At 56.3% G+C, this 13673-nt stretch overlaps 1 protein-coding gene across 1 annotated transcript in view; it reads right to left on the bottom strand.

The window, feature by feature from the left end:
- The window catches only part of MLLT1 (myeloid/lymphoid or mixed-lineage leukemia (trithorax homolog, Drosophila); translocated to, 1), a 51488-nt gene that overhangs the window by 37217 nt on the left and 598 nt on the right, over positions 1 to 13673 (bottom strand). Inside the window, exons 2-6 of the mRNA XM_006869019.1 lie at positions 13241 to 13620; positions 12129 to 12222; positions 9847 to 10069; positions 4024 to 4103; positions 3116 to 3296 (exon numbers count right to left, since the gene is read on the bottom strand). Of these exons, the coding sequence (XP_006869081.1) occupies positions 3116 to 3296; positions 4024 to 4103; positions 9847 to 10069; positions 12129 to 12222; positions 13241 to 13620 (958 nt within the window). The remainder of the gene's footprint in view (positions 1 to 3115; positions 3297 to 4023; positions 4104 to 9846; positions 10070 to 12128; positions 12223 to 13240; positions 13621 to 13673) is intronic.

The raw sequence follows: 13673 nt of genomic DNA, 5'->3' as shown, positions 1-13673 counted from the left end.
TCAAATGCAATGCGTTTGTTTGGTATTCTCCAGGAGCCCTGGTAACACAATGGTTAAGTGCTGAGTTATAACTGAAAGGCTGGCAGTTCTAACCCACACAGCAGCTCTGCAGGACAAAGGCCTGATCATCTGCTCCTGTAAACACTGTTACTGTTGACTCAGTTCCGACCCACAGTGAGCCTGTACAGGGTCTCTGAGGAGCGGGTGGTGGGCCTAGGAGCCCGCAGGGCACCTCTGCTCCATCACATGGGTTGGGGGAGCCCAGCTGTCTTCTACACTTTGACATGGGAGGTCACCAGTAGAGACCGTGACAACCTCCAGTTGTTCCAGAGGTGATAAAATTACGATTGTGTTTAGATACATAAAGGAGAAACCCAGAGACTGGAATTCTGTTAGAAATCTATTTCTCTTTCTAAGCCGGTCCCCTTTTCACGGACAGCTGCTATTTGGGCCCCAGCAGAGCTGCCTCATTCCCCAAAAGTTGCCCAGGAGGGCAGGGGCATTGAGGCATGGGTGTGCTTGAAGCAGTTGCTATGTCCTGGTCCATTCAGGCCACTCTGACCCTCAGCCTCCAAATCCTCTCACCAGGCTGCAGGAGGAGCTGCTAGAGCCTCACACCGGGGAGGCACGCGGCACACGACCGATGGAGTGGTGGGGAACAGGGTGAGGTAAACAGGCCAGGCTCAGTGAGCCGGTAAGAGAATAGGCAGGAGAGGGGAGGCACCGTCCAGGGACGAGTCAACGGGAGGGAAAAGAGGTGCCAAGCAGAGTGACAACCAGTGCATGCTGCGCTGTTCTGTGGTTGTGCCAACCCCACAGGCACGAATGTGTGTGCCTGTGCCCCACAGAGGAGTTCCTTTGCGGCCCCCGGTTATGTACAGGGCTACTAAAGAATAATCATTATTTAATAACAATTAAGTCATTCTAGCCCTCCAAGGAGTCCTGGTGTGACGCTGTGGGCGACTGCAAAGTCGTTTGAACTGCAAGGTCAGTGGTTCAAGCTCCTTGTAAACCCTATACAAGGTCGCTATGGGTCAGAATCAACTCAGCGGCACTTGACAACAACAACAAAAGTACCTCAGAAGAAAGACCTGGTGATCTCTTCTTGTACAGATGGCAGACTAGAAACCCTATGAGGTCGCTATAGGAACTGACACAAGAGCACCCAACAACGACACCATGCTCCAATAAGGAGTCCCTGGGTGGCATCAACAGTTAAGCACTGAGCTACTTCCTGAAAGATTAATGGTTTGAAATCACCCAGAGGCAATTTCTCCTTCCAAAAAGTCACAGCCACGAAAACCTATGGAGCACAGTTCTGCGTGGAAACACAGCATCCCCGTTAGTCAGGATTGACCTGGTGGCAAATGGTTTGGTGTTCCAATGAAAACAGGCAGTGGGCAGGTCTGAACCTGAGGCCAGAGGTGGCTGAGTCACAATTTCCAGCAGAGCCAGCTCATGGTGCCCTCAAAGCTTGTTCCCACGTCTTCACAGATGTGGAAACTGCCAAGGGTGGCGAGGTTTTGGGAGAATGAAGCAAGAACCTGCAGAGAACCTGCAGTGAGCGCTTGATTAATGGCTTTCCTTCTGGCTATTGTAGCTGCTGCTTCTGGGTCAACAGGGACCCATGGTGACACTGGGCACAACGGATCAAAATGCTGCCCTGCCTGGTCCTACACTGGCCCCTTAATCAGTCACAGAGTGGACCGTTTTCATGGACTGAGTTCTGCACGTCTGCAGTCAGGCCTTTCTTCCTTCCTGTCTTAGTCTGGACACTCACTCCACTGCAGCCTGCTCAGGATCACACCACACACGGCGCCTCCAGTCAGCTGGGTGATGGCCGGGGACGGAGCCAGGTCTCCCACGAGGCAGGTGAGGATTCTACAAGCAGCCGCCCCTGGTAGTGGTGGTGGCTGTGAGCGCCGACTCAGAGCAACCCTGAAGCTGTGAATGTTTACAGTGGCAGAAAACCTCATCTTTTTCCCATGGAGTGGATTGTAGATTTGAACTGTTGACCTCGTAGTTAGCAGCCCAACATGTAACCCACTACACTACCAGGGCTCCTTGAGCCACCACTGGTTGGTGGTGATTATGTGCCACTAAGTCCTTTCTCATTTGTAGAGACTCTGTACAGGGTTTCCGAGGCTGTAAATCTTATGGGAGCAGAAAGTCTCATCTTTCTCCCGCGGAACTGCTGGGAGTTTCAAACTGCTGACCCTGAGGTTTGCAGGCCAGCTAGTAACCACTACGCCACCAGAGCTCCTTGGATTACCACTACTGCCTTCTTATTACAACATCTGTCATCTGCAACCCTGTTTGCTGTCCTCCAGGAGGGACCAGAACGAAGAAAAGAAAGAAGGCGGTGATGGTGCAGAGTCAATGAAGGAGAAATGAGGAGTTTCCAGTCCCCTCTAAACTGGAAGCCATGTGCAGGCAAGCTGTGCATGCTGCCACTTCGGCCAGCAGGGCTCTCGCTTGTGGTTACCTGAGCCAGGGCCTGTCACCCAGCAGGAAGTCCCTCATTCCTCTGTCCATGTGGCCATATCAGCAGCCACTCAGCCGTGTCGTGGTGCCAGGGCCTATGCTGAACACTGGAGACACTCTCCCCCACCCCCGCCCGTCACGGGACTCACACATAGTCACCTAGATCATCCCCCTAGTCCCCACCCATCAGACACATCCTGCAAACCTCCATGAGGCTGGGACCGCTGGGCCACAGGAAGTCAGGCACCTGCTGAGTGTGTGAGGAGGCTCTGCTGCTCAGAAGTGACGGGGTGAGTGGGGAGCGAACCCCTCTGTGGCCCAGACAGCCTGAATCCTGAAAAGTCCCTACTTCCTGGTTGCTCACGGCTGGGACTAAGTCACTCTTCCCGTCTGGGGCTAAAGGGAACAGGCAACATGCTCTGGGTGCTGACATGAGAGACGGCCTGTGTCCTCTCAGTTTTCCTGCCATTAGTTCCCCAGGAGAGGGCAAGGTCAGCTTCCAGCTCTCCGAGTAGAGGGGGAAAGGGAAGAGCAGTTTACACGCAGCACAGCTGCCTTCCAGCTAGGCCATATCTGCGTAGGACCAGGGGTGCAGCAAGCAGGTCAGGATGGCGGGGCTGGGACCACTCACCACGTTTGGGCTTGGGGAAGCTGTCGTGCAGCCAGAAGACCACCTTCTCCACGAAGTGCTGGATCTCACACTGCTCGGGGCCGCGGACAAACACCATCCAGTCGTGGGTGAAACCCTCCGTGGTGGGCTTCTTCCGCAGTTGGGCGCGGTGTCCCAGCTCTAACTTGACCTGGACGGTGCACTGTAGGGAGAGAAGTAGGATGGGAGAGTGCTCATGCCACGTGGGCCACGTCCAATCTAGAGACACTCAAGTGGCACCTCCAAACCCACAGGAAGAACGCTAACAGCTCCCGGGTGCTCACGGGCCACCCTGTCTGTGCCGCTACTGGGTGCTGGCCAGTCAGCTCTGCCTCAGTGATGCCAGGGGACAGAGCAGAACAGCCCCACAGGGTTTCCTAGGCTCTCAGCATTACAGAGCTCACTACCAGGTCTTCCACTGTGGAGCCACACTGATCCGCTCGTTAGCAGCTGAGCACTCACCCAGTGCCCCACCAGGGCTCTGCAGCCTATGGCAGGGGAGGTTGTATACACAGGACCTCCAGGGAAGCCCACAGGAAGTTCTCTCAGTCTCCAGTCCCCCTCTGTGCGCTGGCTCCCAGGCAGGCCCACTTCCCTCCTACCTCTGCTGACCAGGGCCCTCAGGGGGAAGGAGGTCTCAGCTCAATGGCCACCTGCCAAGCACCTCCTTAACCATCCCCCTGCATCCCTCTCGGTTACTCTTCAGCATGGCAGACATTCCCTGGCACACCATCAACTCCCGGTGCCCCCACATGCGTCAAAGTGGAACTGAACCCCACAGAGGTTCTGATGGCTACTTTTTCAGAAGCAGACCACCATCCCTTCCTTCTGAGTCCCCTTTTCAGTTAGCAGCCGAGTGCACCATCTGCAGGGCCCACCTACACCCCTACACTGTCGAATCTGTCACAAGAATCTCCGATGGCCTCTGTGACGACGAAGAGCACGGCAAGGAACTGACCCCTCAGCCACTCTGCGTCCCAGGATCACAGCATGTTCGTCGCCCATCATCCTCAGAACTCTTCCTGGGAACATATCCTACACCATCGGCAAACACCAGCTTTCAGTGACTCCCAACCAGGACGCAGAGGTACATCCAGCTACTGGTGACTGTCACAGGTGGGCTGCGGCCTCAGAAGCCACACTCCCTCCCTGATGGGCAGGGTAGACACTCCCTAAAGCCAAGTGACTCCCATGGCACCCTTCTAAGTTGAGGTCAGTGTCACCGACAGGAAGGCCAAAAAATGGAAGCATCCACTCTGGTGCTGACAACCCTCCCACTCTTTCCAGACACCGCCCTTCCCCCCCCACACACACACCTGGTATCAAGTCCAAGATAGCCACAAATATCGACTGGGCCAAGTGAACACTTGTTCCCAAGAGCTCAGGAGGCCAAGGAGGCCCCATCACCACCCCCATCCCAGAAAGTGCAGTACCAGCTCTTCCTACCCCCTCACCCACCAGCGGCACTGGGGGACCACAGCATCCTATGTCACGGCTCCCCAAGACCGGGCTCTCTGGAATGTTAACCACCTCAGGTGGGACTTGCGCCACTGCGGGCGATGTCCTCTGAGCCACACCGCCCAGCTCTTCTGGGACTCGCCCGCCCCCACGCCCCTAGTGATGCTGTCACGTGCTCAGGTGTGCAAACTTCTGCACACACCTGCACGAAGCCACGCGGATTAAGCGGAGAGGTCCCTGACTGAGGAAACAGTGACCACACACAGTTTGTTGTTGTAGGACTCAGAGTGACCCCCAGGGGGCTTTCCTGGCTGCTATCTGGATGGGAGCAGATAGCCCAGGTCTTTTCTTCTGTAGAGCCTCTGGGTGAGATCAAACCCCCAACCTTTCAGTTAGCAGCCGAGCGCCTGACTGCTGTACAACCAGGGCTCCTTCCCCATTCCTATGTCCGGTTACCACAAACAGCTAACGGTTATTAAGTCCCACTCCAGCCCGCCCATGGATGGAGACCAGGGAAGTGGGACTGTACGCTCCAGGGTTTCCAACGGCTGAGTGTTCGGAAGGAGGTGTCAGGACTTTCTTCTAGTGAGTCTCTGTCTGGGTGGGCTCGAACCACAACTTTCCTGTGAACGGCAAGAGCGCTAACCTTTTGCACTGCCTCAAGCCCACTGCCAATGAATCAGTTCCAATTCACAGCAGCCCCCAAGGACAGAGTAGAACTGATCTTTAGAGAAGCCGATGACCAGGTCTTTCTCCCTTGGAGCAGCTGGTAGGTTTGAACTGCTGACCTTTCAGTTAGCAGCCAAGCACTTAAGCACTACACACGGGCCACCAGAATCCCTTCTGCACCACAAGTGACTCCTACATCAAAAAGATGACCACTCCCACCCCCCCCACACCAGCAATGCCACTCCCCATCTGCCTCTGTTGCTGCTATTCCTCAGCCTAGTGGTCCTGGCTCTAGAGCCCCCCGAGGCTCCATGCTGCAAACTCAAGTCCGCTGTGGGCCTCTGCAGAAACGCACATTCAACTCCATACGGCTGCCCCCGTGCCCTCTGACAGTGTGCCCAGGACTCCACAGGCCTGTTTCCTGGACCCTACCCCAAATGGCTGGTGAGGTCTGAGGTCAGGGCTTGGGCTGCTTGTCCTTGTCAGGACACCTGGCACGTGGCAGCAGGCACCCGATTAGTGACACCTGAGCACCTGCCCAGTCAGCTTTCCAGGACGGAGGACCCAACTATCCAAAGAAGGGTGGTTTCCACCTCTCCAGGTCCACAAGCCCAGAAGAGCCCGGCTATTGTTACTGCACATTCTCATCAAGGACCCAAAATAGCAGGATCCTGAGCACAAGTGGAAGTACAGACCCTGAAATTCCAGATCCTTATAGAAACCAGACTGAATGAACCCCCTGGACCCATCTTTATGCCTTGGACTAAAGCTCTCCCAGGAAATCATCTTTAAACGCAAAACCACAGTCGAGCTCAACTTGTAAAGAACGTGCCCCTGAAGCAGTGTGCTCTTTTAAAGAGCTACCGATAGAGCCTCAAATTGCCGAAGACAACACAGAACCACAGAGAAGTGTAGGGATGGAGAGGCTGGGTGATACAATGCCAACAACCTAACCACATCACTGACAATGCTGAATGGGTGGAGGTTTCTGTACTGGTGCAGCACTGTACTGCGAACCACAAGGGAGGTCAGTAGTTCAAATCCACTAGCTGCTGCTTGGAAACACTGCACAGGATGGCTATGAGTCGGAACCAACTCACGGCACTTAACTACAACTGTCATCAAAGAGAAAACTGAGAAACGAAAGAAAAAGCATTGTAAAGAAGTTTAAACACTTCTGATGATCAGATCAGTAATATAGTACCTGTTAGTGGGTACGAATCGGACTGTGAACCGCAAGGTCAGCAGTTCGAAACTACCAGCTGTTCCACGGGAGAAAAATGAGGCGTTCTGCTCCCATAAAGATTTACAGCCTCGGACACCCTGTACAGGGTCGCTATGGGTCGGAACCGACTCCACGGCACATAACAACAACAACTATGAAAGAGAAGAGCAGGTAGCTCGAGTCTGGAAGGATCAGTGAGGCTGGGGCACAGGGTCCCAGCAGCCAGGTACCCCGCTAGGAAAGAAAGGTTTCCCTGACACTTTCAACGAGCAGCAAGGAGCCAAGGTGCCGGGACACTAGGAGAGGGTTTAGAGTTGACAGGACTGATCCGAGATGGTCCCTGAGGGGAGATGAGGAAACAGTGTCTGAGTGACAGCTCTCCAGCTACCCGTTTACAGTCTGGAAACAGGCTAAGAGGAAAAACCCAACAACAAACTGGTGAGGAGGCAGCCTGAGGGCGGGGCTGGGAAAGGAGGTCAGGGAGCCTGAAATGGGAGGAGGACCTTCCAGGCTGCAGGATGAGGATTACATGCAGACAGCACAAGGGGAAACGCCTGGGCGACATGCAGATAGAAACATGAGACATTCAAGTGGAAAATGCTCATCGGAAGAAAGGCCTGGCGATGAGGGGCTAAAGGTTTAGACACACAAATACTGAGCAAAACCAACCATGAGCATCTATGTGAAGAGTGTGCACACAGAGACATGCAACAGCAACACTACGTAAAGCCAGTTACCATTTGTGGCTCGGGCTCCTGGCAACCCCATTTGTGCAGGGCAACAGCTCCATCAGGCTTTCAAGGCTGCGCTCCTGTGAAAGCAGATGGCCAGACCTGTCTTTTGAAGTGCCTCTGGGTGATTCTGAACAGCCAACTTTCCGGTTAGCAGTTGAGTGCTTAACTGCTTGTGGCACCCAGGAACCAGCACACTACCGTGAGCTCTCCTGCGCTGCACTCACCATACACCATAAACACACATGCAAGCCTCGGCCCTGCTAAGAAGTCCTGAATTGCTGAGAGGGTCATAGTGAAAACAGATCAGACGCACGCAGCTTGAAGAGCAACAGTCCGAGGTGGAAGCTGAGTTTTGGGTGGTTGTTGCTGTTGTTGTTGTATGCCATCACACTGATTACAACTCACAGCAGAAGCGCCCGGAGGGTTTCTGCAGCTCTAACTCTTTACACAAGCAGACAGCCACACCTTTCTCCCACGGAGCTCCTGGTGGGTTTGTACCATGGACAACTGGTTAGATTTAAGCTGTGAGCTTTAAGCACTTCTCTGGCAGGGCTCCTCCTACATGATGAAATCGTCCCCTCGTTCGCCTATCCAGCTGCCCACACCTCAGCCAACGTCCTGGCACTTGGAGTGGCTGCTATACCTGCCCAGGACCCACAAGTGGCAGAGCAGTCTTGCAAAAGCAGGAAGGCCCCAGCACCCCGGGAGTGGGGGACCCACAGGCACCAGAAGCAGCATGGGCAGGTACTGAAGCCGGGATGGGCCGGCTGGCCTTGGCCACAGGCCTTCATGGGGCAGGTACAGGCTGCTTCACAGACCCAGTCAGCAGAGTGTGGAAGTAAGGAAGGCGGCAGGAGAGTGCAGACCCCAAGCCACTCGGCGAAGACAGAAACTAGCTGACTCCACAAGATACTCCAGCAGAGTGACCCAGAGCCACAAGCGGCACCCTGTGCCTAGCCCTGGCCACCCACCTCCTACGATGCGCTCACAATCATTGATCATCACAGAAGGGGCCCTGGTAGCACAGTAGGTTGAGCATTCAATTGCCCACCAGAAGGTTTGTGGTTCAAACCCACGCACTGGCTCCTCAGGAGAAATACTTCCATCAAGATGAGAGCCTAGAAAACCCTTCAGTATAGTTCTACTCCGTCATAGGGGTTGCTGTGAGTCACATCAACTCAGGACCTAATGACAACAACAAAAGTCAATTCCACATCCAAGGGGTATGTCCCCTCCTTGCTCTAATCCTCCAGGGCCCCTTCCCTGTCCATTAGCCCCCAAGACTGGAAGCAGATCAATTCGCAATCTCCTGAGGAAAGAAGGATGTCTACACCAGAGGTTGGCGGATGGCTAGGTTACGCCTGCGCCTCTCTCGGAATGAATGGATCGCGTGTCAGCAGCTGGTCCCGACTCTCCCATCTGGCAGCCTCCTCCTAACAACCCTTCCAGTACATCAGCACTGCTGCTGCCGGAGGGGCTCTGCAGAACCTCCACAACCCCGGGGGGCTTGGCCGCACTTCCTGGCCCCAACCTACTCCCCAACAAAAGAACAAAGGGGGAAAGTCGTGGCCAGGCCTGTAGAGCCCTCCTGAAGACATGCATAGTAGGGCACACAAGCTGTCAGGGGGCCTGGGAAGCCTGGACAGAAGGCCTCCACCTTGCAGGATCAGAGATGGAGCACAGCTGGGTCAGGAGTCCTTGGGGGGTGGGGGGGTAGGATGGCACTATAAATGATCAACGTGCTCAGCTGCTGACCCAAAGGTAGGTGGCCAGAGTCCACCTACAGGTGCCTTGGAAGAACAGCCTGGAAATCTACTGAAAAGTCTATGGAACCCTGCTCTGCCGACAGACCCGGGGTAACCGTGAGCTGGGGCCACTGAAAAGTCTATGGAACACCACTCAGCCGACACACCCGGGGTAACTGTGAGCCAGGACCACTCGAGGTGCCCAGTTCCAGAGTCAGGCCTATGCTGCAAACGGTGCAGCACCGGGAAGGCGAGGAGCCAGCCTCGCCCAGGAGCTCCAGACAGGCCCAGCCCTATCTCTCCTCAGTAGCTCCTTCTCACCTCCCAGAAGCCTGCCCTGTCACCAGAACACGTCTTTACCAGCTGCACAGCTGCCGATCCCACTGGTCCCCTTCTAGTGGGATGCCCTGATGCCCCTCCTCTGGGACCACGTGGTGTTGTTAGATTGGGGTGTGGTTTCCCCATGGGGGGCCGGTGCCCTCTCCACCTAGTGACTTAGCCCACCCCACCAGGCTCCGCACCAAACAATGGAGCGTGGGTAGACCTGTGCTCCAAAAGCCCTTCGAGACCAAGTAACGACTTCACAGAACCTTCCCCTCCACACTCACTCGGTTACACTGTCCCTCTGGGTCAGCCCTGCCCAGAAGGTGGGGCATCTCTGGACAGCCTTGAGGCCCCAAGGGCCACCCAGCAACCCCGCCCTCCAGCTTCACCAGCCTGCCCCTCTGCTCCAGAGCACAAGGTCATTGTCAAGAATCTCTCTGAAGACCCTGGAAGAACTGCAGCCCTGGGGATGTGCAAATCCAGCCCCTCCTAGGAGACTGCAGGTACCTGGAATGGCCGACCCTCACCAAGCTGCCCAAAGAGGCCCTGGGCACATACCTATGCTATGCCAGCCAGGTGTCCAGCGGGCAGAGCAGGCATGGGCAGCGTGCAGGTGCCTCTCCAGGGAGTTTGCACACCCCGAGAACAGCGCTGAGCGCCAGACTAGGTGAGAGCAGTGGCAGCGGAGCGTCCGCGTCACTGTTACTGCACAGATGCTCAGTGAAGCCGACTGGTTACCCCCAGTCAATGTCTCTGGACTTTCTGGGCTGCATTTCCAAGTCTGAGAAGAGGGCCACAGTCATCAGAGACAGACTTACGCTTCTAGAACAGCCAAATCTCATCACAAGGCCTGTAAGCCCACTGCCCTCAAGTAGGTTCCAACTCCCAGTGACCCTGGAGGACAGCACAGAACTCCCCCGTAGGGTTTCCAAGTTTGTCACCTTTACCGAAGCAGACTGCCTCGTCTTTCTCCCACGGATTGGCTGCTGGTAGGCTTGAACTGCTGACCTTAACCCCCCGTGTGTGCCACCAAGGCGCCTACGGTTATAAAGCAGTTGTTGCCAAGTTCAACCTTTATGTAGAACTGTCGGTCCGTGCACTCAGCTGCTAAGTGAAGGCGGTTAGCAAGCCTCCCCAGCCAGGCCTCAGAAGGACAGGTGATCTGCTTCCAGAAAACCAGCTGCTGAACCCCCTGAGTGCAGTCCTCCTCGGATACACGTGGGGACGCCAGGAGTCCAAGCGAGTCCACTTGATGGCAACTGGACTGGCTTCAGACATCAACACGCACCGATGGATCTGATCCAGTACTCAGGTTCGCTTGGTCTGCCACCCACTTCGGACACCCGGATCAGTCCCTACGTTGCACTGATGGGATTGCCTGGTCAGATGGCTGTCATCTCTTCCTAGTTACCTCAGCAACCACTGTCCGCAGTCCCCCACCCCAAACCAACCTGTCTCCATCCTCACCACCCCGCCCAGACAAAAGGGCTCACACTCACCACCTCCCCAAAATACTAACCCCACAGAGGACAGCTGGTCGGTAGAGACGGGGTAGCGGTAGAGACGGGGTAGCGGTAGAGACGGGGTAGCGTCGGAGCAATAGGAACCAGACCAACGGACTGTTTCCTAGGACCAAGAATAAGATTCCAATGCTGCCAAGTGGACAACCCAGAGCGACACGCCAACTCCTACTCGCTAGCTAAGCATGAAGGTCTTAAAGGAAGCAACGGGGAGGGGACTAAGGGGCAGAGTCCTATGGCTTTACACCCTAAATGAGACATTCACAGGTTTGTGACATTTCAGGGAAGAAAGGGGAGGCCGAGTCAAACAGTTTCCACACACCAAGGGTCTTTCTGGAACTCGCAGCCAGCCGCCCTAGGTAGTGAAGGGCCCCTGTTCTGCCTGACTCCCAGGAGCCTGTGTCTCTTGATGGGGACAGGACAGAGCCCTGGGGAGCCAGCTCACTTGCAAACTTCTGCCAGGCATTCCACCAGCACTTGCTGCCCCGAGGGGACCGTCATCTGTGTGCGCTGTCCAACAAGGTGACTGCTGGCCACAGGACACTAATGAGCACTTAGAATGTGGCTGGGGCCACTGGGAGCTGAGCGTTTCATTCTGACAGGTTTACGTTTACACAGCCCCATGTGCTAGTGGCTGAGGGGACAGAGCTCTTGACCAGCGTCTGTTCTGCAGTCCACCAGAGCAGGACCTTTCTCTTCCCATTATCTTATCTTCCCTCTTCCATTCAGACATGACAACTGCCCAGACAACACTACACATGCTCGGCTGCTAACTAAAACCTTGAGTTCCAGCCCACCCAGAGGCACCTCACAAGAAAGGCCTGGTGATCTGCTTCTGAAAAAGCAGTCAGTGACAAGCCCATGGCGTAGAGTTCTGCTGTGAGGCACACGGGGTTGCTGGTGAGGTGAAGTCAACCTGACATCCAGGCTCCAGCACATCCCAGGGGGAAGGAAAATGCACCCTAAGACACCTTCCCTGGGCCTGAGGGGGGCAGGGGACAGACATTCTGGCCCTTGCAGCACTGAACAAGAGAAGAACTTGGTGTGAAGCGGAGACTGAAAATATACTTTAGTTTTTTCACTCAACATGGTTGGAGACAACGTGCTCCTTCCCACTCTGGAAATCCACCACTCAGTTCCTCTACCTAGAGAAAGGCAGCTACACATATGGCAGAAAAGAATCCAATCCGTTGGTACCCCGGCTCCCCACAATTATGGGCCATGGGTGGCCAGAACAGACAAAGGTGGGGGGTGGGGGGTGGGGAAGAGGAGAGCCCCTAACCCCTGAAACCACAGCCACACAGCACCTCACTAGATCACCTCACGGCACCAGGAGCCAAGAATGCCCAGCGTGGCCAAGCCAAACATGGGGATCTCATCTGTCACCCCCACAGCCGCACCTGGCCCAGCACCCCTAAAGCAAGGGAGAAGAGATGATCCTGATGGGGGTGCACTGGGGCAGGGGAGCAGGAAGAGCCCCGGGTACTGAAGGAGACACAATGCAGGTTTGGGGTAAAGAGGTACAAAGGGACGGACCAGTCTGAGCTTTCAGACAAGGTCAGGAGGTGTTGGGGGTCAGAGAAGAATTGCCCCCCATGGCTCCCGAGACTGTAAATCATGATGGGGGCAGTCTGCCTCATCTTTCTCCTTCGGAGCAGCTAGTGAGTTTGAACCACCGACCTTGTGGTGAACAGCCCAATGCCTAACCCCTTGTGCCACCAGGGCTCCTTGTGAGATGGGAAGACCACTGGGTTTGGAGCAAGGCTCCTGAGAGGATGACGGTGCCAAGGTGCTGAGAAAGGCAGTTATGGGGGAGACGGTGGGGCAAGCGGGCTGGCTGTGAGGGGACCAGGAGGTACAGATGCCTTAGAAAGGGCTCCTGGGAGGTCTCACGGGTCTGAGGGGAGGCTGGCTGAACTGGGAGGGTCCAGGTTGGGGGAAAAGGGGACATGGGAATGGGGTTTCCAGGGGGAAACAGGGTCAGAGCGGAGGAGAGGTAAAGGGAGGAGAAGGGGTCTGGTGTCTGAGAATGTGGGGAATCCAGGTGAGAGAAGAGGTTCTGAAAGTGAGAAAGTCAGGTCTACTGGCACTGGGGTCCCAGGGACAGTGACCAGGGCCAGAAAGCTGTGGGGAGCCCCTGGGGTCCCAGGATCAGAGAGAGGCAGGCCCGGGGAGCTGGGCCCCCCAACAGGGTCAGACCAGGCGACAAGGGAAGCAAGCCAGGGCTGGACCAGGGCTAAAGGTTTGAGAAAAGAGGCGGCTGGACTCAAATCAGGCCAGGCTTAAAGAAGACAGGGCAGCTGGGGGCCCAGTGGGGAGAGGGTCTCAGGGGCAGAGAAGGAACGGGTACCCCGGAGGGGGAGTGGTACTGGCCCGCTCTCAGGGGTCCCCAGTGGAGTCAGGGGGCTCTAGACTGAGGTCCCCAGAAGGACCTGATTGGATGCAGGGGGCCCTGCGCCCCCCAGGAGGGTCTGAGCAGGGACCGAAATGTTCGGCTGGGGTGCCCAGAAGGACCTGCGGGAGGACTGGGCTGGGCCGGGATCCCCAGGAGGACTTGCAGGGAGACCGGACCGGGCCGGGATCCCCAGAAGGACTTTCGGGGGGGCCGGGCCGGGCCGAGATCCTTAGAAGGACCTGCAGGGGGACCAGAACGGGTCGGGATCCTCAGAAGGACCTGCGGGGAGCCCGGGCTGGGCCGGAGTTCCCGAAGAGGGTCTGCGGGGGACCGGGCCGGGCTGGGGTCCCGAGGTGGGTGGCGGGGCCCTGGACGGGCCGGGGTTCCACAGGGTGTCCGAGGGGCATGCAGGCTGGGCTGGGGTCCCCGAGAAGGGCCCGCGGTGGGGGAAGGGGTGGCGGGAGGGCGCG

The sequence above is a fragment of the Chrysochloris asiatica genome, unplaced genomic scaffold (genome assembly GCF_000296735.1).
Source record: "Chrysochloris asiatica unplaced genomic scaffold, ChrAsi1.0 scaffold00125, whole genome shotgun sequence".
In the NCBI taxonomy this organism is placed as follows: domain Eukaryota; kingdom Metazoa; phylum Chordata; class Mammalia; order Afrosoricida; family Chrysochloridae; genus Chrysochloris; species Chrysochloris asiatica.
Note: the sequence above shows the minus strand (reverse complement) of the source record. Positions and strands in the feature narration are given on the sequence as shown.